The following is a 24,084-nucleotide window of genomic DNA, read 5'->3' on the forward strand; positions in this document are numbered from 1 at the left end:
AAAGCACTTAACTCCATTCGCCTTCAAAGCTGTGTTTGTCTAAAACTGGATGTCCATGAAGATCATTAACAAATGGCTAACTGACTTGGCAATTTAAGGCACCAGATGAGAGAAAAGAGGTGTGGACAGTGATGAATCAGACATCCTGCCTGCAGGGACTTTTTTTTTTTCTTGACTCTGCCGTGTGCCATCTGTAACTGGTACAACAACTCAACACCAGAGGGACGCATTCGTCTGTCCGCTGGGCTGCGTCACTGCTCTTTCCAGCAGTAAATGTAGGTGTGTTTGTTTGGTGTATCAAGCCACTGGGCCTCACTCTCTTCACACATGCTCTAGACACCTGCTGTTTATGCTCGCTGCCAGGCTTTCTACATCTGTTGGAGGATCCAGATACGCACCAAAATCACATTTGCTATTGTTTGCCATTTTTTGTATCAATTTCCATGGCACTGTAATGACACAGCTCTAATAATGTCTAATTAATTTCTGTGTTGACTGATTTACCTGTTTTCCATGGAAATGTTTGCGCTACTCTTCCTCATGTTCTCTTATTACATGGTTTAGTTCTTTTGCCTGGAGGCCAAAACAACCTTCCTCATGCAACGTTCTCACCTGTTTCTGACCTGTGGCCATTTCGTCCATTTGCTGAAGTTGGCCATTGTGTTGCTGATGTCTCAACATGTGGTTGTTCCAGTTTGTATGCATTACTGACTCTACCAGTATGGATGGAGACCTGCCACTGTGGCATGTATGTGTATATATATATATATATATATATATATATATATATATATATATATATATATATATATGTGTGTGTGTGTGTATGTATATATGGATGTGTATACATGTTGAAGCGTAAGCCTTAACTTTCACTGACAGAAGAATGATGTGTAAAGGGTACTATTATTCCCAAGACTACGCACATGGTTCAAAACTGTGTAAACTGGGTCATTGATAACATCTTGGAGCTTTTCAGGGAACTCTTTGGAGCTCTCAGAATTATTTTGCAACACAGCAAGGAAGTTGTGACATCCTTTGTTCCAACAAAGCTCCTCCTTCCTCCTCACCTGAAAAAAAAGCGAAGCATGAGTTTCATCCTGTTTTCACGTGTCCACCGGGTCACATTACAGATATTTGTTTTGTTAGACACATATTCCTTGTATGTTTTTGGTTGCCATTGTATGCATCTATAACCACTACGTAAATCCACGTCAATAAGGCTGCTATGTTATACAGATCGCAAAGTGTATTTATTGACGTTTGTCTGTACCATTTACGATTAATACTGTCCTCTACACGTTCATACAAGTAACGCCGTGAAACTGGTATTATTTTGCGTGCATTGCTCAACCGCTGTCACTTCTTGTTATGGACTTTTTCTCCACTAAAAGTTGAGTTTGTTTGCAAACAAAGGACGGCCACGTGGAGAACCACAGGCGCTTGGGAAGTGGTGTTTCTCGCTGAGTTAATAGTAAGAGGCAACACGTTCAAATGAACGCATTACCCATGATGCACCGGGAGCACCAGCTGAGTGGGCGCAGTAGGCTGGATTTTTTTTTTCGGCTGACAAGTATATATGGGTTCTGTGTTTACTGTTAGCTAGTTAGAGCTCTTTGTTTTTGTCATCACATCAAAATCAAAATGTCCCGGCTACAGAACAGCATACTCTGTTTGCCATAACTGCACGAGGGCAGATATCGTAAAAGATACTGAGAAACTTGTTCAGGATACAGATTTATTTGTCTTCATACTTTTGTTTTGTTTTGTTTTGTTTGGCCACTTATAACTGAAGAGGAAGCTTCATCTGGAAACTTCTGCATAAGGTAACAACTTTTATCTGAAACAAAGGATTGTTGTTAACGTTCATGAGTTCTGAATTTAGAATTATGTCTCGCTTTCCGTTTGAATTTGTAACAGTATGCCGAGTAAAGCAACGGCTCAGCTACTGTTTTTTTTTTAAAAACATGTTGTCAAGGGCTAACGGTCGGCGCGAGGCAAGTGTTCTTTGTCTAATAGGCCAAAGCACATCGTCTTTTCTGCCTATTTAGCTACCGGACAATATACCTATTTACATTATACTTGACTGTCTGTAATTAATACTAAAATTATGATATATACTGCCACATTTCAACATTTGACTTATTTTTAAAAAACAGCATAAAACAATAAATGGTGGGTGTATTATTTTGTTTATAAGCTTCTGTCAATTGTAATACTTTATTTCAACTGGATGACGCCAAACAATTTTTTTTTTTAAGTTAACACAACAAAGTCTGCTTTATTTCATTTTATGGTTTATTTGACATTAATTTATTGTTTTCCTCAGGTAGTATTAGTCACTAAGTCAATCTTTCATGCGTCAGAAACCTCTGGTTAAACCTGTCCTCTAGTGTAGCTTACATGAACTTCGAATAAGGCACGTGAATAGGTTGAGTCTTCCAAGGCTGAGCCAAAGTTTAAAAATAACCTGAGTTAAATGACCTCACAGGAGCAAAGACCAGACCTGCTGCCAACTTTGACAGAGGCAGTGTGGCCATAGATAAGAAAGTTTAATGTTCAGATGAAATATCTACAAGAACTTGAGTAAGAGCTGTCCTGAATATTACACACTGTCTTTGTGGATGTGAACAAAGCATATTTCATGAGGCACCTTTGTTGTTTTTCTGAAAGAGACCAAAGTCCTCACACTACAGGTTTTAAATAAAACAGAAAACACAACATCAAGGTTATCAGTGGCACTGACATTGCACCTATTGGCCAAACAATGATTATATAGTTTCTGATAGCATCCCTGCCCCCACTCTCTTTCAAAACAAACCTGATTGACATGTAGGTTGGCCTTCCAACCGTTGCTCAACCTCTCTCTCCCTCCCGTGCCTCTTTTGTCATCTTCCGTCTCACGCAGTCCATTGTGCTGCAGGGCACAACTGTTTTGCAGCAGTGATGAGCTAGAGGAACTGACACGCAGATTTGTGTACAGCTCAGATTTCATTCCCTGGAACGACTTTTCTTAAAACCATGATGTTAGACGTTTTTAAGCACTACCCCATGGGCTGTTGTGGGAGTCACATGTTTTCTCCTACTTCTGTACACATGCTTTGTGGCTTGTTTGCCTGCCACTATGTTCTCAATTTGTACTACAGTGATCCAATTAGGTTGCTATTTATGAATTTATGTCCTTTTCCTGGCTGTCCCCTCCAACCACATCTGATAGGGTACCATGATGATAGTATATAGTGATGTTTAATGTTTTTTTTGTAATAGTACCGTACTGCCTGCTCTCCATCCACAGGTCAACTTAAAGTTTAGAGAAGGTCTTCGTCGAAGGTGGCAGCCATGGTGTTGATTCTGGGCAGAAGGATGAACAGGGGGGACTCTGGGATCAAAGACTCACCAGCTGTCAAACGCAAGGTGCTGTCAAACAAACATTTTATATCTTTTCTATCTTGCAGCTTTTGTCTCAACTGATTAAAGTCACAATCTTTATACATCTTTATAAATGTTGTTGTCTCTGAAGGTGTTTGAGGTTGACTCCAAAAATTTAGCCTGCCAGGATGTCTTGGACTTCTGTTCTGGCTCATCCCACTCAGAGGGCATCCTGCAGGTATTCAATGAGTTTCGCGACTGCCGCCTGTTCACTGATGTGGTCATCAGCGTGCAGGGCCGCGAGTTCCCCTGCCACCGCGCTGTGCTCTCTGCCTGCTCTTCCTACTTCAGAGCCATGTTCTGCAACGATCACCGCGAGAGCCGTGAGATGCTGGTCGAGATCAACGGCATCCTGGCCGAGGCAATGGACTCCTTCCTGACCTATGTTTACACCGGCCGTGCCAAGATCACCACAGAGAATGTCCAGTTCCTCTTTGAGACCTCCAGCCTCTTCCAGATCACCACGCTGCGTGACGCCTGTGCAAAGTTCCTGGAGGACCAGCTGGACCCGTGCAACTGCCTGGGCATCCAGCGCTTCGCAGATGCCCATGCCCTGAAGCAGCTGGCCAGCCGCTGTCGCAGTTACGCCCTGGCCAACTTCTCAGAGGTGGCTCAGCACGAGGAGTTTCTCGACCTGCGCAGTGAAGAGCTGGAAGAGTACACCGACAGCGATGAGCTGTCCATCGGTAAGGAGGAGGTGGTGTTTGAGGCGGTGATGCGATGGGTGTACAGCGATGTGGAGCACAGAAAGCCCATACTGAAGGCCCTGCTGCACCATGTGCGCCTGCCCCTACTGCACCCCAACTACTTTGTCCAGACAGTGGAGGGAGACCAGCTCATCCAGAATGCCCCAGAGTGCTACCAGCTTCTCCACGAGGCCAGGCGCTACCACGTGCTCGGAAATGAAATGATGTCACCCAGAACTCGTCCGCGCAGGTAACTAAAATGTTGACTTACTTGTTATGAGGAAGGTGACAGATAATCGAACCTAGATGTTATCTACAAAAGGAAATGAGACACAGTGAGTTCATCCATCAGTTTATCCTGTCACAACATTTTTGGCTTGTGGAAGTAGTATGACTTGTTAATCCGATCAAATGCTTACAGTATCTGCTGCAGTCACATGAAGTTGATTTCTGTTATCTCTGCTTTGTTGTTCTTTTTTATTGTAAAAGAAAACAGATTTTGTTTGATCTTACAAACGTCAATCTGACAGCCTTTTTGTCTCGCTGGGTTGAAACACCTATTCCACTGCGATGACAGAGGTCAGAGGGAGATAAGAAAACAAGTCTTTTTAAGCATTCAGTCAAGCTTTCATCCCACATTGTATAGCTAGAGGTTACAACTTCCGCATGAACTTGGTGCTCCTGGCCGTGTTGTTGTTGTGTTCGTGCATGCGTGTGTGTGTGTGTGAGAGAGAGAGAGAAAGAGACAGGGAGTGTTATTGTGCTGAACAGACAAGTGTGTCATTGAGTGTGCTATGTTTTGTAACCCTATTTTGAAATGGAAATGATAATGAGGGAGGCAGGGCATGTCCCTACACAGACTGGTTGGCTGGAAAGAAAAAATAAGATGATGATGTGATGCAAGGAACGGCAATCAAGAAATGTTGAGTCTTGTTATCATACCAGCAGTGTAACTCACCTTGCTGATGTGTTTGGTTTCAGAGCGTCCCCACCTGTTCACTTTCTACCTACTTACCAAATGGCCTCTTATTTCTGGTGTTTTGTTTTGTTGTCCAGTTGGATGTTACAATGTAGTGTTTGATAAAGGACAAAGGTTTACTGAAACCTTATGAGATACAAAACAGGCCATATGGTAGCCTGCTGTACAACAAACAACAGTGCAGCTGTCTTTGTGTGTTAGACCTGTTGTAAGGGTTAAAGTGGGAACAGTGCCAGTTGTCAGTTGCCAGTTATTAAGGCTGTGTGATGTATATTTCAGGTGTATTGTGTCAGTATCCAGGCAGATCTGTTCAGATCAGCAAGCCAATCAGGCTCGTCCCCACACACTGTCGGTTTAATTTGCCCTGAGGGCCAAATCTGCTCCTGCTCAAAACAGATGCCTGGCTCTCTCTCCCCCTTTCTGTGTCTGCACCGGGGCCTCTTTTCTCTTTTGAAGCCTCTAGAATCGAATTAATCACATGCACACACACACACACATTGCGTGCACACACACACGTAAAGCTAAACTGCTCCTGGGCTAGACTGTCTCTCAGATATATGCAAGCATGTGAAACCGCCCTAATCTCCTACCTGCGTCTGACCTACACTCGATCATATACATACAGTAAATATACAGTGAAAGTGCAAAGAAACTTTTTGTGCCACATTTTCGGAACATTTCCAGAATGTACTGGACTTTTTATACAGATAAACCACTAGTAGTCTTTATCTGGCATCAGTATTTTCGAATGGTACAATAAGAAAAGAAGCTGTTGTTAATTAGCTGCCGCGTAGGAAATGTGGTCATATCTACGGCATGTGTTGAACAGCCAAATAGGAAAGCTTTGTGATCATGGAAATTCAGCTTAAGTCTAGCCCCAAATGTGTTTTGTTGTATTTTTGATAGATGCCTTCATTGTAAACTGAACTTTTGCCTTGAAGATAAGTGAAGTTATTCCTGTGGAAACCACCACAAAAATGTCTGCCTTCTGTAATTAATTTCTCCAAGTGTTGACACATGTATGTTTACATGTCTTCATAACCCTTTGTATAGGCCTTCTAATATACAGTATTTTAATTACATACCATGTCTGTAATCTGTACATTCCCGTAAGGAGCCTTTTAAGTTAAACATGGTCCTCTTGTGTTTGTGTTTTTTAAAATTGCTTCATCTGTGTTGTTATTCCCCCCTCCATCTCTCCATGTCTTTCCCTCTGCCCTTACCTTGCCTCCCTCCCTCCCCGTGCAGGTCGACTGGCTACTCTGAGGTGATTGTGGTGGTGGGGGGTTGTGAGAGAGTGGGGGGCTTCAACCTACCCTACACTGAATGTTATGACCCAGTCACAGGAGAGTGGAAATCACTGGCCAAACTACCTGAGTTCACCAAGTCCGAGTACGCTGTCTGTGCCCTCCGCAATGACATCTTGGTGTCAGGTAAGACCCCCGCTACATTTGTCACAAATAATTCAAAAGCATGGTCCCATCGAGGCTTGAAATGAACACCAGCCAAACTGCAATGTACAGGTAAATATTAACTGTGGAAGATGATGTTGTCAAGTTACAGATGACTTCAGCAGATGCTGAATTAAATTCAAGACATCTTTGTGTGCTTAAGCCATAGTTTTCCAGCATGTTGTCTCTTATTTTTACTATCTAGAAATTAGAAAACTATTATTGTTATTGGGAATTCAGAATGGCTGGTAACTTTAAATCTATCTATCTATATCCAAAAGTCAATTTCAAGCCTTGGTACAAATGCTATTACACTGGCCTTGTCTGTAGTTAGACTCAGTATGGTATTGGTTGTTACAAAGTCCAGTTTCTCTTAATAATTGTAAGATTGTGTCATACCCAAAAAGATAAATTCACTAGTGCACTTTTAAGGAACACGGTCAGTCTGGCTGTGCTTGCCATCTAATCCCCCAGTGGAGTGGCAGGAAAGGCCTGTGTTATTTTTACAGCCACAGCCTGTTGGAGTCGAAGGGAAAATATGAGAGTAACATCTGGATTCACACTCCAGGCTCAGCGCTGAGAGAGGCCTTCACTGGCCTGCTCAGTCCTTCTCTCTTCCTATTAGCCAATCATCAGGGTCACCACCTTTTACATCGGTTCAGCAGCTTTCTAGGATCTCCTTTTATGCAGTCTAACAGTCTAACATCCCTTTTTGTTTGCGGACTGCACCAATAGGTTGTGATGCGATGAGCTTGAAATAAACCTAAATCTGAGATAGTATAGCTCTCATTGCCTTCTGGCAAGGCTGCTGCATTTTTGGAACTTTGGGCCAAGTGTGGCATAAGCCTCCTTTGGTGAAAGAAATATCTAGATTAAACAAGACATTAGTATTACGTCGTTCATCTTAACTGATGAGGTCAGGCTGAAGGTAGTTGGTAAAGCCAAACACTGATATAAACATGTGCTGTGTACAGTGTGGAGTTCTGTTTGGTTGTTAGATTGAGCTCATGGAGGTTGAGAGTTTTTCTTTCATCTTTGTGAAGTTATTTACAAGAATATGCATTGACAGAAGTTCAAATGTGCATGCTAGATAATACTTAAAAAAAGAAAAATAAAATGGCCTGCTAGGACTGCTCATGCTCAAACATGCTGAATATGAGCCGCAAAACATCACTGGATAAAAACAGCCGTTGAAAGATCTGGAGAGAAAAAAAATGAAGTGATATAGAGGGAAAAAAGGAATGTTCTCCCCTTCAGCAAAGAGTGTGCAGTGTTTATGCTTTTTTATGCTCTCACTGTGCCAAGTCCTCACGTGTCTGCTATCAATCCACCCTCAAGTTCTGCCTGGAAAAGTCAACAACACCCCCCCCCCCCGGCTTTCTGTCTCACACACATACATACGTGCTACGACATACATGTGTATACATACGACTATACTTTATAGTATGTTATGATCTTCTTTGCCCCATTTACTTAGTTTGTTTCCCCATCTGCCTTAATACATTTAATCCCCTTTTCTCAACTTTATTTGCATCTTTGCACTCTCTTGATTACATTCCCATACATACTTCCAGTCTGTCTGCCCACGTCCTTACACTGGAAACTGGTGCAAATACCTTGGAGGGCCTCCAGTCTCCAGCACAGCTGCTGTTAGCTGTGGTCTCAAATAGGATGTGGCTCAATTTAGTATACAAAAAACCTCTTAGGTTTTGTACTGGGACAGGGTCTCTGGCCACCGCCGACTTTCTGACAACCATAGCATTGTAATCACCCTCTTTGTCAAGATCCAGAGTGAGCATGCTGGATTAACACGGAAATGCTTTGAGTTCAGGAGTACTTAAGATTACAGTCAGCATGATCTCAATTATGATCTGATCTCACAAGATACAAAAAAAGAAACAAATCTCTGTTTGCTATCTGACGCCACTGTGGGAAGCTAAACACATTTCCTTATCAGCTAATGAGCAGCGATGGCCTCACACATTACAGAGAAGGGTTGCATGTCATAGTCATTAACATTAGCAACAAAACTGCATGTAAGCAATGCGAAACTCTCAGAAAGCTGTCACACAAATCACAGTGGTACCTCCCAAAGTCACTGCCTCTTGTTCCTTAAGAACAGTGATTAGCAGCAGTGGTCCTCCCCATCTGAGCCGGTAGGACTCTACCAACTGAAGTTTATGGTGAGAAAAAAAACCCCTATGAAGGTAGTAGTTCTCTTTACTGGCATTCTAGGTTTGCAAGGGTCTCTTTGAAGTGGTGCATCCTCCGTCAACGTGTTTCCTCCATGCAAATCTTTTAAAAACAGTAGCCTCAAGGGCAGCAGACTGTCTGGCTCTTTCATCATTATCCAGCAGATTATCCAGCAGACACATGCTGCGACTCACTTCCTTCCCTTGTCTCCCTTCGTCTGTGTGCTACTGTATAATCTAAAATGGCTCAACATTAATTACCCCCCCCCCCCCCCACCCAACAAAAACGAGAAGAGGTAGACATGTATAGCCACTGCTTTTATTTAATTAGATAACCTTTCAAGGAGGGAATTTTTTTTATTGTTGAGATGAATCACCTGCCTGATATCTATACCTGTCCAGTCTGTCTGTCCGCTAGCTAACAATACGGAAAAACTTTGTTTGCATGTGAATACAGAAGAGGCCTAGACACCTTTTGTTTACACTGGCACATTTTCTTTATGCCTTTATCATTGCTCCAAATAACCACCCACATGTAATCTGTACAAAGAAAACACCCAGCAGCAAATTGCAGACAAAACCACAACAAACTGGAATGAATTGAGATTTTAGTTTCAGGATATTATTATGTATTAATCCCTGTTGTTAAGTAGGAAACTGCTCTTCTGTGAAGGGCACTGAGTTTTAAAGGGAGAGGTGTGATTTTGAAGGCAGGAGTGTTCTTATTAATTTTCATAACCAGTTAATAAAATACAGATTATGAAAATTAATAAGAACATGTGATCAGTTTGAGTCCCGGTGTGAAATAACACAGATTGTCACTGATGTGTTTACGTGCTTGAGTCTTGTTGGTAACCATGCTGCACCCACGCTCCAAGATACACTTCTTCTGAACTTATTGTTAAAAGCCATCAGAGAGCTACTACCGGATCTAATAGCAGTGCAGTGGTCACAAAATCCTCTTAGTCTTTCAAATGACTTTTAGATATTATTACATGTTTCCTATTCAACTTAAATTTGACGCTGGTTTCTTAGGTTTTTGATTGGTTAACCTACATTTCATCACGTCTTTGTCTGCCCTCCACTGTATTTTTAAAAGATCAGTTTGGTTCGTCCGTCAGTCTGTGGAGAATCAACAGACAGGTGTGTGTGTGTGTATGTGTGTGTGTGTGTGTGTGTGTGTTTGGTGGTGGTGGGGTGGGCCTTATTGAGAGGGCACATGTCAGGGCTTGTAAAAAAATGTGTCTGGGTCACACTGTAACCTGGTCGAGTGGGTGTTTTATTCTCTACAACTTCATACGGTGCATGTTTGCCCAGAGACAACAGATGAGACACACAGTCCTGCTGTTGTAACTCTAAAGATAATTTAAAAACTGACACCTGTGCATACATAATGAAAAATGATACTGTGTGTGTGTGTGTATCATTAAATAGCCAACTTGTTGTATGTGTGTGTGAGGAAACCTTTTATTTGCCATGTTACTCTCTAGCTCAGGTCAAATTCAGATAAGACACTTACAGCTCTACCCCAGATAGGAGATAAAACATTACTTTGACACAAACACACACTTCGAAGCTGGCTGTTCACCAAGAGCAGCTTGGGTTTATTTTTAAACTTCTCATTTATATCAGATCAACTGGATTACAAATGATAACAACATGAGCTCTCGAGTGCTGGATTTGCTTTTTGTCTCTTCTGCTCATACTGAACCCAAAAACTATTGTCTTGAATATTAACTGCTGTCTGGCATTTGTTTGTCCCTTGGTGTTTTTAGGTGGTCGTATCAACAGCAGGGACGTGTGGATGTACAACTCCCAACTCAACCTGTGGATCAGAGTGGCTTCTCTTAACAAAGGCCGCTGGAGACACAAGATGGGCGTCCTCCTGGGCAAGGTGAGCAGGGATTGATGCATCTGCATCAGGGTGCATGGTTACCCCACCGTGGATGCCTCATGCAGTTGATTTATAATTCAGTGTCATATTTCACTCATTGATAGCACCTTCGCAACACTGGATAGCTGTGTTGTTCCTTCTCAGGCTTGTAAAGTAATCATGTTAACACTTTTCATTTACTTTATGATAAAGAGCGACTATGGAGCCATAATTGCAGTGGGCAAAAGGTTTGCGGTAAAATTGGTTCTGCTAGATCACAAAATATGTGTAGTGTTTCCTGAAGAGGAGAATGTCATTGAGCCATTCTTCAATTTGCATGATATAGTCTTCACTTTCTGCAATTTCTACTATTGTTTTACCAAGAAGAAGAAATCACAAGCAGCCCAAGTTGCCCAGCTAGGATTCAGGTGGTCTCCACGAGGTCACCGCCATAGTCCAGACATATGGTTACATTTTTGAAGAGTTGCATGTCAAAAGTATAAATCCAGCACATGCACTTTCAATATAGCAACAGTTTGGTTTCTCAGGGAAATATGATGTGTGCTTACAGCAATTTGAGTCAGGGGTGCTTCAGAAGAATTGGAGGGCAACGCAGTGCATCAACATCATTACTTTATAACATGTAATTAACTTACCTGAGATAAAGCACAAAGGGGGGGACATTTACACAGTGAGGAGATTCTGTGGAATCACCTGCTAGTAAGATTGTGGAAAGTTCCACAAAGCTTTTTGACTGCTTTCGGTTCATACCATTTACAATCGTCTCAACCCACTGTTACACATAATCTCTTACCTGCAGGCTTGAAGGAATTTTAAAAACACCAAAGGCTCTGTATACTTAGTGATGATTGACAGTAAGTATCTAGTCTTAACTTAGACCTGAGTCACTCATGTCATGGTCTATGAGGGCGCCTTGTGACAAGGAGCAATATTATATTATTCTTATGTGTGACGCATCTGTTTGTTGCCCAAGGGTTTTTGCAAACGCCAGCTCATCTCACACATCCTGGATACATACAGCAGATTCAACAGACGGAAGGAAGTTTGCCTTTATTTGAAACTGGCATATAAACAAGTGCCTCAGCTGCTGGAACAGCGCTGTTGAGTCAGCCATTACATACCCGACACATGGAAAATCGTTCAACAGTCACTTGTAGTTATTCCTACATATATACAGTACTGTACTATATGTCAAGTGTCAGATTAAAAACAGAGATCCGACACCAGTTTGGTTATGAAATTTAAGTTAATGTCTCGATCGCTGTTTCTACTCTTGAGCTGTTACTATTTACAGTCTTTGGTACAAGGCTAGGTGGACATTCTTGTTTGAGGGCAGTGTGAGTTTAATGGACGTGTGCCAGCACCTCACACTTCCAAGTTAAGGACTAGCTTAGTCCGCTTGCCCATATCGTGTATCATGTGTCTCTGCTCAATCACATACGCCTGGAGTGGCCATACATGGCAGCGGGAACCCCTGAGAAGCCTGTAAACACACACCGGGTTTGCGTACATAGGCATAATTTAACACACTTAGTGTGTAAATATATACAGTACAAGGCTGTTCATGTTCCTGTGGCATGCTGCATTGTATTTTCGAGAAATGACACTCTATCATTAGAAATAATAACTATATTTCTAAATTGTGAAATGTTTGTAACCACATGTTGCATTTTGAAAACTAGAAAGTCAAGCCTGTCTTTATAGCATAGTATTTATATTCGTGGCGTTTCTGGCTGTAAAGACCTTCTTAATGCAAAACAAACGTTGACCACTTGTAAGACAATGGCATGTGTACCTCATGAAAAGTGTCTGAACTGTAATTATCTGTCATTAGTGTTGCGTAATGAAGAACAGCCATTGATTGTCTTGGTTGAAGGAGGCATAAACAGAGATGAGTCACACATCTCTGTAACACACCACTCACAGTCAGCACACTCACTTGTGTCCATGTTCTTTATGTATTCTTGGAAAGCTTTGGGCTAAATCGGCGCTTTATTTACTTTGTCATAAAGGGCATGACTCAGGAGGGGTTCTTGTCATCTGCAGCAATTTTGCAAACAATACTTTTTTCTTTCTTTCTTTTTTTTTGGAGCTCTGCTTGTGGACAATCTGTATTGAATTTTCTATGACTTCCAAACAACACCCAAAACGTTTAGTTGCCTTGCCACAGAAACAACAAACACACGTGCGTGCATTCAAACTACACACTGGTCCTCCACAAGAGTGAGGTAATCAGCTGGAGGGTCACACTGTGGCTATGAAAGTCAACAATTAAGTCCAAAGTGTATCAAGGTATGGTGAAAACTAGAATGGCTGACATGGCTTTACTGTAATGCACAATTATAGAACGTTAAAGGAAACCACGTTTAAACTAACTGATCTGCAGCTGACTTAACACTCTCAGGCTAAAATCAGACAGCATAGTTTTAGTTCAGTCGTACCATTGATATGTACTGTATTTAGTCCAAGGCCTGCAACTTGAGAGTTAAACTGGCCAGGCAACACGAAGTGTAAGAGGCAGTGATACAAATATAGTGCCACACAGTATATAAGCATAAACACACACTTGTTACTTGCTGCTGTGACCTTTCTTGAAAAACACGTTTGTTAGATGTTAAATCCCAGGAGAGGCTCTTGTCTCCGACTACTTCCTGTATCTGTCACACACATGTGGTTTTGTCTTCTGTTTTGGCCTCCCCTTTCTCATATTTCCTTTTCTATGGCTTTCCGTTAATTTCACAGACTCTTGCCTTTAGTTACTCACTACCCATACTGACTGAAGATAAATGATATTGACATTTTTGTTTTGTTTTATCATTTTCCCTTATAACTCTGTTGCCTGTGTTATATCCCGTTTCATTTCCTCGTATCTTTTAACAGATTGGTCAGGAGGGACCTTTCCAATGTATGTTTTTTTGTTATGTTTTCATTCTAGATAGCATCTGTCCTCTTATCTCAAAAAATACATTATCTGTCTCTTTAGGATGTATGTCTGTGTTGTCGTTTTTCCTCAGAATTCAGTTCCCCCTGCTCCTGAGTTTATACCCAGCCATTTCCTCATTCAGTCTGTAATTTCCCGTTTTGATGTGCGGCACTGATGCTCCTGCAGCAAGTATGGAGAAATGAGGCTGAGTGTTGTAAACAAGCCTGTTTAATGAGTGTGCACGCTCTTGCTTTCATGCAAAGACACTCAATGCTGACTTCCACTACCTCACTATTCAAACAATTTGCATTTTGACAAATCAAATATTTCTCCACTTGCACACATAAGCACGCCTACATTTGTCTTACGATACTTGTGCAGACCTTCCATTTACTACATCCATTCACTTATTCCTTGCCACAACCCTAAGTCTGAACTTCTGAAGCTGGTTCTTAAATGGATGTAAGTACAAGAGCACACACACTTCTCCTGTATTCTGTGAAGTCCTGTTGGACTGGTCTTGTTTCCATAGAGTATAAGCAAAAATAGGTCACCAGTTGTTTTCCTCTCCCTGTTATGGCTGCACTTGGTGACGGCTGTTCTCATCTTCTCATCTATCATAATGTTTCTCTCTCTCTCTCTCTCTCTCTCTTTGTCTCTCTAGTCTCCCATGCCGCTGCTTCTCTCTTCTCTGCATGTTAAGGAAACAGTTAATCATCCGGCCTTTATAAGTGTTTGAACGTGGTCATAAAAATAAGTCGTGATGTGCTCGTTCGGTGGTTAGCAAGTGTGTCCGCAGGGAGTCGTGAATCACGTTTGGCTGAGTGTTTATGTGATAGGCACATACCTCCAGTCGGTATAGACTATGTGCTACCATCATCGAGCTAATGTGGAATGTGCCTTTATTGATATACTTACACTTTCACGGTGTATCGAAACCATGCGGGGTGTTTTATCGAGTGAGTGCAGAGACACTCGAGTGTCCCCCAACCCCCACTCCCTACTAGTACTGTCTTTACACAAGCTAGTGTCTGGATATCCTCAATGGAGCTTTAAAGGGTTGGTTCGCCTAAATGATGAAAAAACATATTTTCTCATTTAGCTTTAGTGTCCCCATTAGTCTGGTTAATCCACAGGCATCACTGCCAACAGCTTTCATAGGGACTACAGCTTTCAAGGACTGGGACATTGTTTCTGGAAAGGCACTTTGTAGGAGGAAGAAATCTCAAAACCTGGTCAAATAAAACCTGTGTGGAGTAAACCAACCCTTCAAAGCCAGTAGAAAAAGAAATCCTTTTGAAACCTCTCTGAACATTCTCTTTGCACTTGATTCACTTTATCGCTCTGTGCCACCGCTTTGTGGCAACAAACAACCCGCATTTTAACATTTGTTATCAGCTGTCTCACCATAGAGTATAAAATAAACAAACTTCAGTTGGTCTACGTGCCCGTGGTCCAATTCTGTGAATTACAGTGTGGCAGCTGCCCTCCAGCAAATGTGGGCTCGATTGTCGTGTCTTTGTCATTGAAAACACATGAATGTAGCCACGCAGACAGTTTGAAGCACCACCTGAGATGCTAGAGAAGGAGGGAACAAGTTCATAAAGGCTTTTGTTTTGTTTATCTCTGTATCAACTTTTCAGTTAAAAAAAGGCGGTAGTTCAGTCAGCCCAGGTGTTGAATGCAAATATCCAGGTGCCCCATCTACTTCTGTCTTTTTGTTCCCTCTCTCTCTCTCTCTCTCTCTCTCTCTCTCTCTCTCTCTACCTCTCTACCTCTCTACCTCTACCCCTCTGACCTTGTTTATTCTTCAGATTTTGTGGAGAGACAGGAACAGCCTGAAGGTTTTCTGTTGCACAAGAACCGCCTGTTGATGAGAGCAGCGTTATGCTCATAACCAGTAATGCTGCTCAATGTGTATTCTTGACACGTGATCTCCTTCCAGACAATGTTATTGAGGAAACAGAAATTTACCATAAATCTCTACCTTTCACCAGCTTTTTTATTTTTCACTCTTTTTCCCCATTTTTTTTACATTCTTCATGGCTCACGTTCCTCATTTTTGTCTCGTTTTGACTTTCTTTGCACTCCAGGAGGGTAGTATGTGTGACCACAAGGCACTTGTTAGAGTGCATATCTTATGTCAACACCATTCTCAGGCTTGTAATGCTTTAGCTTCCAGTAATATTTATGTTTGTTTGATTATCCAGAAAATGGCATGGGACCACATGTTATCAACCAACTTGGAAATGAAAGCAGCTACAAACTAAAAAAACAAAATGTGGCTGTATATATTCAGGGTTAGCAAATGCACTGGTGCCGCCAGGGATCCACGGCAGTGTTTACAGCCGTGTTTAAGAGCAACAAGGACTTGTTCAGAAGCAGTACGTCATCTTTCTTTTGCACCTGATCGACTGGTTCTCTAAGTGCTGACGTAGAAACTATTCATTCTAAACTAGTGAGCATGAATACACACATCTCTCTTATAGTGAATGTGTGTTTCTGTGTACATATGTGGAAAAGTATATATCATACCTAAACTCAAAATTTCCCTAATCTTAACTCCTCCTCAATCCATATATGTTTGTGTGTCTGCCCTCAGGTCTACGCTGTAGGTGGCTATGATGGGCAGAGCCGCCTCAGCAGTGTGGAGTGTTACGACTCCTTCTCTAACCGCTGGACAGAGGTGGCTCCCATGAAAGAGGCAGTCAGCTCTCCGGCCGTGGCCAGCTGTGCCGGCAAGCTCTTTGTCATAGGAGGAGGGCCAGACGACGACACTTGTTCAGACAAGGTGGGAAATCACACACTAGAGCACATAGTGATGACAGCTGCTGTGATGTGATGGGATGCTTTCTTTGTCTCAGATAACCTGTTTCCAGTGATTATACCTTAAAGGTACAGTGGTACACTGGCTGGTACAAAGTAGACTTTTCAGAGGTATGTATTTAAATTAGGCTGTGCTATAAATAGGCTCATAAATTACAAGCTAAAGTGTTGTGTTTGCGTTAATAATAAAAAAAAAGCATGAACTGTGCATTTTTTGAGGCAGAATTTTTAAGCAGAATTTCCTCATAAAAAAAGAAAAAGTATGACAAAATGTAAAATATGTATTGGAAATAGCCTACGCCTACAGTATGTGTCGCCTTGATCTAGTTCACAGACTCTGCATGATCATATATTTCAGTCTGAAAGATAAACATTTCCTAATAAAAGTTACCAAGAATTGATTACTAAACAGCCTCTGAAAGGTGAGCTGTGAGTACAAAAACAGAAACTGCTTCTTTTCCTGTTGAACATCACTGATTGTCAGATAATGTGATAACGGCCATATCCTGGTCAGTCTGGTTGATCCTGATTAAGCTAGTTTTACTGCATTAATTGTATCCTGATCATTATCTCTTTCCCATTTTATAATTGTGCAGTATTTCAGTTTAATTTCACATCAATGAGTCATTGATGGACACGCATTTACTTAATGAGATGATAGTGATGTGCTGTGACATGTTGCTGATGGAAATTGGGAATGGAACAGGAAGAAGAAAGAGAAAAGCAGGATAAGGCAGATCGCACGTTTTTCAAACTGAAAGAAATAGACTGAAATGTGGGAGTAAGCTCCCAAGACAAAGATTTTGGAGTGAATGTTGGGTAAAAATAATTATAAGGAAATGAAGGATTAGATAATTTGTCATCTTGTCACTCTAAAATGTGCCAGGGATGCCACTGTATTATAATGTAATCAGATAAACCCAGAGATCAGACTTGACAGGCTACCTTGGAATAGTTTCATTATGTTTTGACTGACAGCCAGGATGCTGGCAGTAAACAGGAAGACAATGGCATTCGCAGGAATCCAAACTTCAGTAGAAGCATTTTTCTTTCCTCCATGGAATAGCTGGTATCTTTGTTTATGTTTGTGTAGGCTAGTAAACACAACGTCTGAGTTAACACGTCAATCTGTGTTACACTAATTGCATGGCTGACTGTTTGTACCTGGCTCCACGTGGCCTAAAGGGACTAGAGTTCATGCTGGCTCCAGTTCCTTCAAACTATTTATCTCTGGAGTCTACTAACGGGCTCATTCACATTGATCCCAAAGGTCTTTTGTCTGTTGGAGTGAGATCCAGTGTTGTGGACGTTAGCTACAGTCAGAGACAACACTGTTTGGAAGAGAAGTGGGTGACAGAATGCTTGGATTGTACGCAAAACCACATAGAGTCATGCTCAAGTCAGCCCACAGAGCCGTCAGTAAAACCACAAAATGAGCTCCATATATTCCAGTGTGTCTATTCAACAACTATTTTGCCACCAGTATGTCTTTGTTCTTCTTCCTTTCACCACAATAAAACACTACTAACTATATGGATCTGTATGTTGCAGGTTCAGTGCTATGATCCAGAGACAGACTCTTGGTTACTACGGGCCAACATACCCATCGCCAAGCGCTGTATCACAGCAGTGTCCCTCAACAACCTGATCTACGTGTGCGGTGGTCTCACCAAGTCCATATTCTGCTACGACCCCGCAGAGGACTACTGGATACACGTGGTTCACACCTTTAACAAACAGGTAAGAGATAAAACGCAGATACGGAGCACTCTGTTTAACTTACTTAACAGCTGCAAAAATTCTGGGTTTGTCTCCTCTGAAGCTGCAGCCTCTAATTTCCGTCCCTCTCCCCCTGCAGGAGAGCTGTGGCATGTCGGTGTGCAACGGCAAGATCTTCATCCTTGGTGGCAGAGGGGAAAATGGCGAAGCAACAGACACCATCCTGTGTTACGACCCGGCGTCAGGCATCATCACAGGAGTGGCAGCCATGCCGCGGCCCATCTCCTACCATGGCTGTGTCACTGTCCACCGCTACAACGACAAGTACCACAAGCCCTGACTATAACACACACATGCTCTCACATGAGAGCACACTCTAAAGAACTTCAACTCTTTGAAACTTAAACTCTTCAAGTTCACTCCAAGCACAGCACAGTACACACACACACACACACACACACACACACACACACACACAATCACACACTTCTTTAGAGCAGGCACAGTAAGTAGTTCAGTGCACAGTACCTTTGAGCTAATTTATTTTCTCACAGCATCATGTAGCAATACTCATGAATCTTTTGCTGTTCTGTACCATAGTAATAGTTCCCCTTGCTCAGTGGTTGTTACATCCAGTGACTTGTCTGTAACCTGAGCTACAGTGGAGTCAGATCAACACGGCAGGTTGCCTTGCATTAGTAGTAACTGCACAAGATTGGGAAGTCATGGATCATATGTGACAGAATTAAAGGAAACTGATGATGATAATGATAATGGTCATCAATCAGATTGCGGATATTTGGGGAAAACCTGTGATTACTTGTCGAATTACCAAAAATAAATACTTCACTCTAGCACTCAAGTTAAACTGTAACATTTGTAGACATTTACATAGAAACTTGAACACTAAAGTTTCTAAATGACAATGAGTAGGTTTGCTTACCTAACTGCATATTTTATGAATTTGATTTAATACTAAAAAGGGCTTAATACTAATAACATTACTGAGTTCATAAGTGATTTTATAATAACACTGATTACAAGCAGGTAATCAGTTTGAAAGTGAACTTCCCAACACTGTGCTTTTTATTACTGTGCAAAGTAACCTCACCCTGAGATCTAGCTGAGCTGAAATGATCACAGATAGTGCTGATTAACAAAAACAATGCCTTAAGGCAAACTCTGAAAAATGGCCATACAAGGATGAGCCCAAAATGATCTGCCAGCATGAGCAGCCAGGTCAGATTTCCTGCCTTCTACCCGCTTCACTCCATATAGATACATCGATACAGTGCAGTACGGCCCAGTACTAGTAAAGAACATAAAAAAGTACTGTCCTCCGTTGTTTTTTTAACTCTTTTCCTTAATACTCAAAATGACCTGATTAAAAAAAAATGTGGTGAACAGTCAGCCAGCTGCTCTCCCACAGTGTCAGTGGACATAACACAAGTAGCTCTCACCCGTTGACCCAAAGTGGGGGTTAGGAGAAGAGAAAAAGAGCGGCGGCTGTTCCAAAATATTGAAACATGGCCACTGTTAGCTCTGCCCTCTTGTTTCCTTTTTCCGCACATCCCTCCACTTATCACCTAGTTCCACTTCCCATGTGCGTTTCCCTTTTCCCTGCCCCACCTGTGCCATCACCTCACATTTTCTCATCTACATTTATATCCCCCTTTTTAAGTTTTATTTTGCTCCATCATAATTATTATGATCACATTCATTACTGACATTTTATTTTTTTAAGTTATACTTTGTCATTTTTTATAATTGTATGTTTTATTGTATTATACGTAGCTTTAGTGTGTCTATATCAATGTTTAGTCCATTGGTGTACTGGGCTTGCGGGTGGTTTTGTAGTGGTGAGAAGCCTTTGTAGATCAAACTCGAAGACTGCTCTGAATAAGTGGTGTGCATGTTTGGTGTGTGTGTGTGTATGTGTGTGACTTTTACGACTTTTTGGTCTGGATGGGTTTATCAAAGAGTTCCAGTGTGAGCGTTGCACAACTGCTAACTTCTGTCAACAGAACTTTTCACACCTCTCACCTGTACACTTACATGTAAAGATGTAACTCTGGGTTACCACAGATACCTCCAGGTGTGTGTGTGTATGTGTGTTTGCTGGTCAGCCAAGGTGTAGGTGTAGCAGTGCTATATCTCACACGGGGGGGTTAAGAGTTCTGAATGACAAGGATTTTGGATGATGTGGCTCGTCTAAAAGTCACCTTTTACTACAATAGGTGTTGATAGACTAGAGATATTGCTGTGAATGTAACTTTGATATGTTTTCTTTGTTTAACTTGTATTTAAATGTATCTCTTCGTAGGTTGCATATTGTGTTTTTCTGTAACTGAGAGCCCCAAATGTGCACTTTGACAGAATCCTGTTAAATGTAGAATTATATGACCATGATTTCCTTTTTTTTTTTTACTGTATCAGTAAATGTTCTTTGCTTTCATGTGACGTATGGAAGAGACAGTAAAAGGGATCCATCAGCTCCTCCTGTTGGCCACTACCTGCTATGGTTCTGATATTCTGACAAAAACAACACAAACTGCTACAAGAGAACAAAGTCAAGGGTGAGTGAGAGAGTTTTGACGTTTCATTTTTTGGTGAAAAGCTAGGGATCAGTGAGTTTGTTACTGTCTTGCTTCATAATACACAACATAAGAACAGGAGAAATGTGCGTCTGTCAGTCACCATGACAAAAACAGGTGGGGGTATTTCGAGGTATTTTAAACCATCCTTCAGGCATTTTCCTAGAAGGATGACTCCATTGTCAGGTCTTCGACAGGCTGAAACGAAAACATCCTCAGGCTCACCACATAGTAACATACTTGGGGTAACTCAGGAGGCCAACAGGAGGAGGCTGAGGGGCAAGAAAGCGGTAAAGCAAAAGAGTGGGAGTTAGATAAACAGTGAGAGAGAGAGAGAGAGTTTGAGTGTGTGTGCGTCTGTGATTTCATTGAGTATTTACTCAAAACATGTTGATTGATGGATTTTCATTATTAGCTACGGTATGTAGAGGCTTTCATACATTGTTTACTTTGATGAGATTGTTTTTGTTTGTGGATTTTTTTATTTTATTATTTGCTTGTTGTGGTGAGTTGTGGGACTGTTTGTTGCTGAGATATTTTGACTCAGAAAATACAAATGGAATGCCTTAAATTAAACTCTGAACAGCTGAGTGTTAAAAGGTGATTGATGGGTTTTAATATGAATGCAGACGTAAGCCAAAGTGGATTTGATTCAAAAAAAATTTGAAGCTCAATGGGGTAAATTGTGCTTGCATGTAAGATGAGGGCTTTAACCTGTTTAATTGCAGAATACTGTCCTGTCTGCCTTTAATAAAAGAATAACGAGTGGGGAATTAAATCGTATCATTTTGCTATAAACTTTTGTTATTGTATGTATGATGTGATATTTTAACCCCACTTTCTCCTGAGATGCTCTTTGTCTAACTGCAAGAAAGCTTTGGATTTTTGTAAACTGCAGTATGTTGAAATGTAATGTTTGACTTGTGTAAGAGAAACATCAATAAAGTTTTTCTTTCCGTACCAACACCTGTGTCCTGTCTCATCGGTAAAAATGGTTGAAGAATGAAATGATCTAAAAAATGATTTATAGTTTACAGGCACAAAATTTTTTAAAGTTGCACATTGATTGCACATGAAATTTTAATTATGACATGTTCTATATTGTATATTCATATATACATGTGTATTCGTGTGTGTGGATATATAGATCATCTTCATGCCAGCTTTTGATATTAAACTCTGACCTGAGTTTTTTCTTTTTTTTTTAAACCAAGCTTTGAGTTTTGACTCCATATCAAAGAAGATTGAGATGAAAATCCAACCATTACTGCATATTCTCATTTCAATTAGTACAAAAAGAGTACTAAAAGTGACAGAGCACAAGTGATTTATACTGATTATATAAATGATTGAACCCACAGCTGTACCTCCAACCATACCGCAGATTTTAATGGAGACACCACAGATTTTTATCTAACGACCAACAACAAAAAATACAATATGAGATCTTATTAAACGTTCTGCAATCTGCTCCATACGGCTGTTGAATATTTTATTTCATCAAGTGATGTATCAATCATGTTGGTGAAGTCTTAATGAGCCATTGTGTTGAACAAGAAAACAGTATATAAAATCCGCCACACTATTTCAAGATGGGATTGAGAAACTCGTGCTGCAATAAACATTCATAAGGCCCCTTTTGTTGTGTCGTATGTTGTGATTTATATACTCCATGTTATGGTTTGGTTTAATCAAAACCACAAACATTCTTCTCTCAGATTCTCATGGGCACAATGTCTCTGCATTCACACTAAACAATGTGGAGATAATTTAGAGATCACGACATGCATTTACACACACTCACAGACAGGAAGACACTATATCAAAGTTCATGTCAGTGAATAAATTAATCTTGTTTTTTGGCATACTGTCACCAACCACTGTGGTACTGTGGTAGGCTTAATTGTTCTGGCCTTAACAAAAAGGATAGCTTTAACTACACATGTCAAACTGACCTACTTTTTAATAGTATAGACCTTCCTAATGCTACTTTATGTAGTGACATACATGATGTACAACAGACAAGGAAACTATACTGTATGGTGTCTGAAAAGTGTCTCTTGGCAAATGAGCCCTTTTTATAAATGTGGCCAAACTCCACGCCGCTGAGAGAGAGGCCTGTTTTTACTTTCATAGGTTGATTGAAAAAGGTCAGAAAGTTAGGTATGTGCTCTTGTTTGAGCTTTAAAAAAAAAGAGCCAAGAACCAAAAACAAAACAAACAAATATGCTCTTTGCTTCATTCAAAGAAATTTGAGGTTTGTTCATTGTCAGTGCATTGCCAGGTAATAGTAACAAATACTTTTGGAAATGTGCCAGGATAACAAATATCTATAAGAACATTATTTACTTAATGCTTTGCTTAACCTTTTGCATAACAAATTACTATAGATAATGTGGACTTCATTGAGGCAAGGATATATTATATATATAATAATATTTGTGAAGAGAGCTAGATGGTAAGGCATGTGGAAAAGATTCCATTCGTTGTCATCTAAAATGTGCTCATCAGAAACTTGCTTCCCTTCTTGTCACGTGTTGGCTTTCTAGTTCATGGCATGCTACCCAACAGTGCTGTCAAGCTCAAACATGTAAGCAGTGGTGGAAAAAGTATTCAGATCCTTTACTCAAGTAAAAGTAGCAATACCACACTGTGAAAATGCTCCACTTTAAATTAGTCCTTCATTCAAAACCTGTCAGACAAATGTAGCGGAGTAAAAAGTACAATATTTGCCTCTGAAGTGTAGTGGACTAGAAGTATAAAATGGAAATATTCAAGTAAAGTACAAATACCTCAATTTTTTACATTCCACCACTGCATGTATGATTAATAGCAGTAATGCTTAAATGTCTTTAGCCATATAAAATATATTAAAGGCAAAACACACACTAAAATAAATCACTGCCAGTTTGTTATCACAACTCTGCCATACTCATGTGATGGCTCTAAGGATTTCCATTGAATCAGTCTTTAAAAAAAAAACAACTCCTCATGAAATGTTATCAGAGGAGTAAAATACCTGAAGAGTTCTTGGGAACTGTTATGTCTTCAGAGCATGCAGGTGATGTTGTATTTAATTATCACTTCAGTTAGGTAATGGGTTAGACAGGGTGGCATGCCTTCTCCATTCTTGTTTATGGATAATCTGTCTAAGCAGCTAACACTAAATGCTTGTGAGACATGTTATGTTTTTGTTCATCTCATCACACATCCTTTATAGATGAAAAATTATAATGTCCAATATTCAGGTGTGCTCCTGAGTAGCATCATGTGTTTTGTAGAATAGTGCCCCCTGGTGTCTGTTTTGCTGAAGTGCAAAGCTAACTATCCACTATTTAGCCTACTTGTTCACCTCGAGATTTAGCAATTTACTAAACACAAGTGTGTAAAA

The 24,084-nt window shown here is 40.8% G+C and overlaps 1 protein-coding gene across 1 annotated transcript; it reads left to right on the plus strand.

Moving 5' to 3' along the window:
• Positions 1–1,689: 1,689 nt before the first annotated feature.
• On the plus strand, positions 1,690–19,042 carry klhl24a (kelch-like family member 24a). Its single transcript, XM_070918723.1, has 8 exons — positions 1,690–1,826; positions 3,296–3,414; positions 3,521–4,365; positions 6,343–6,527; positions 10,513–10,631; positions 16,157–16,345; positions 17,932–18,120; positions 18,239–19,042. Exons 2-8 carry the CDS (start codon positions 3,340–3,342, stop codon positions 18,437–18,439), a joined length of 1,803 nt encoding a protein of 600 aa, XP_070774824.1. The 5' UTR covers positions 1,690–1,826; positions 3,296–3,339; the 3' UTR covers positions 18,440–19,042.
• The last annotated feature ends 5,042 nt before the right edge of the window (positions 19,043–24,084 follow it).

Source organism: Enoplosus armatus, chromosome 14, assembly GCF_043641665.1.
Source record: "Enoplosus armatus isolate fEnoArm2 chromosome 14, fEnoArm2.hap1, whole genome shotgun sequence".
NCBI lineage: Eukaryota > Metazoa > Chordata > Actinopteri > Centrarchiformes > Enoplosidae > Enoplosus > Enoplosus armatus.

What these genes read in the sequence shown, in the direction of transcription:
- klhl24a (XM_070918723.1), top strand. Translation starts at nt 3,340, where the DNA reads ATGGTGTTGATTCTGGGCAGAAGGATGAACAGGGGGGACTCTGGGATC. An exon ending in CAATGACATCTTGGTGTCAG is followed by an intron (nt 6,528 to 10,512) that starts GTAAGACCCCCG and finishes TGGTGTTTTTAG; the next exon opens with GTGGTCGTATCAACAGCAGG. An exon ending in ACGACACTTGTTCAGACAAG is followed by an intron (nt 16,346 to 17,931) that starts GTGGGAAATCAC and finishes TGTATGTTGCAG; the next exon opens with GTTCAGTGCTATGATCCAGA.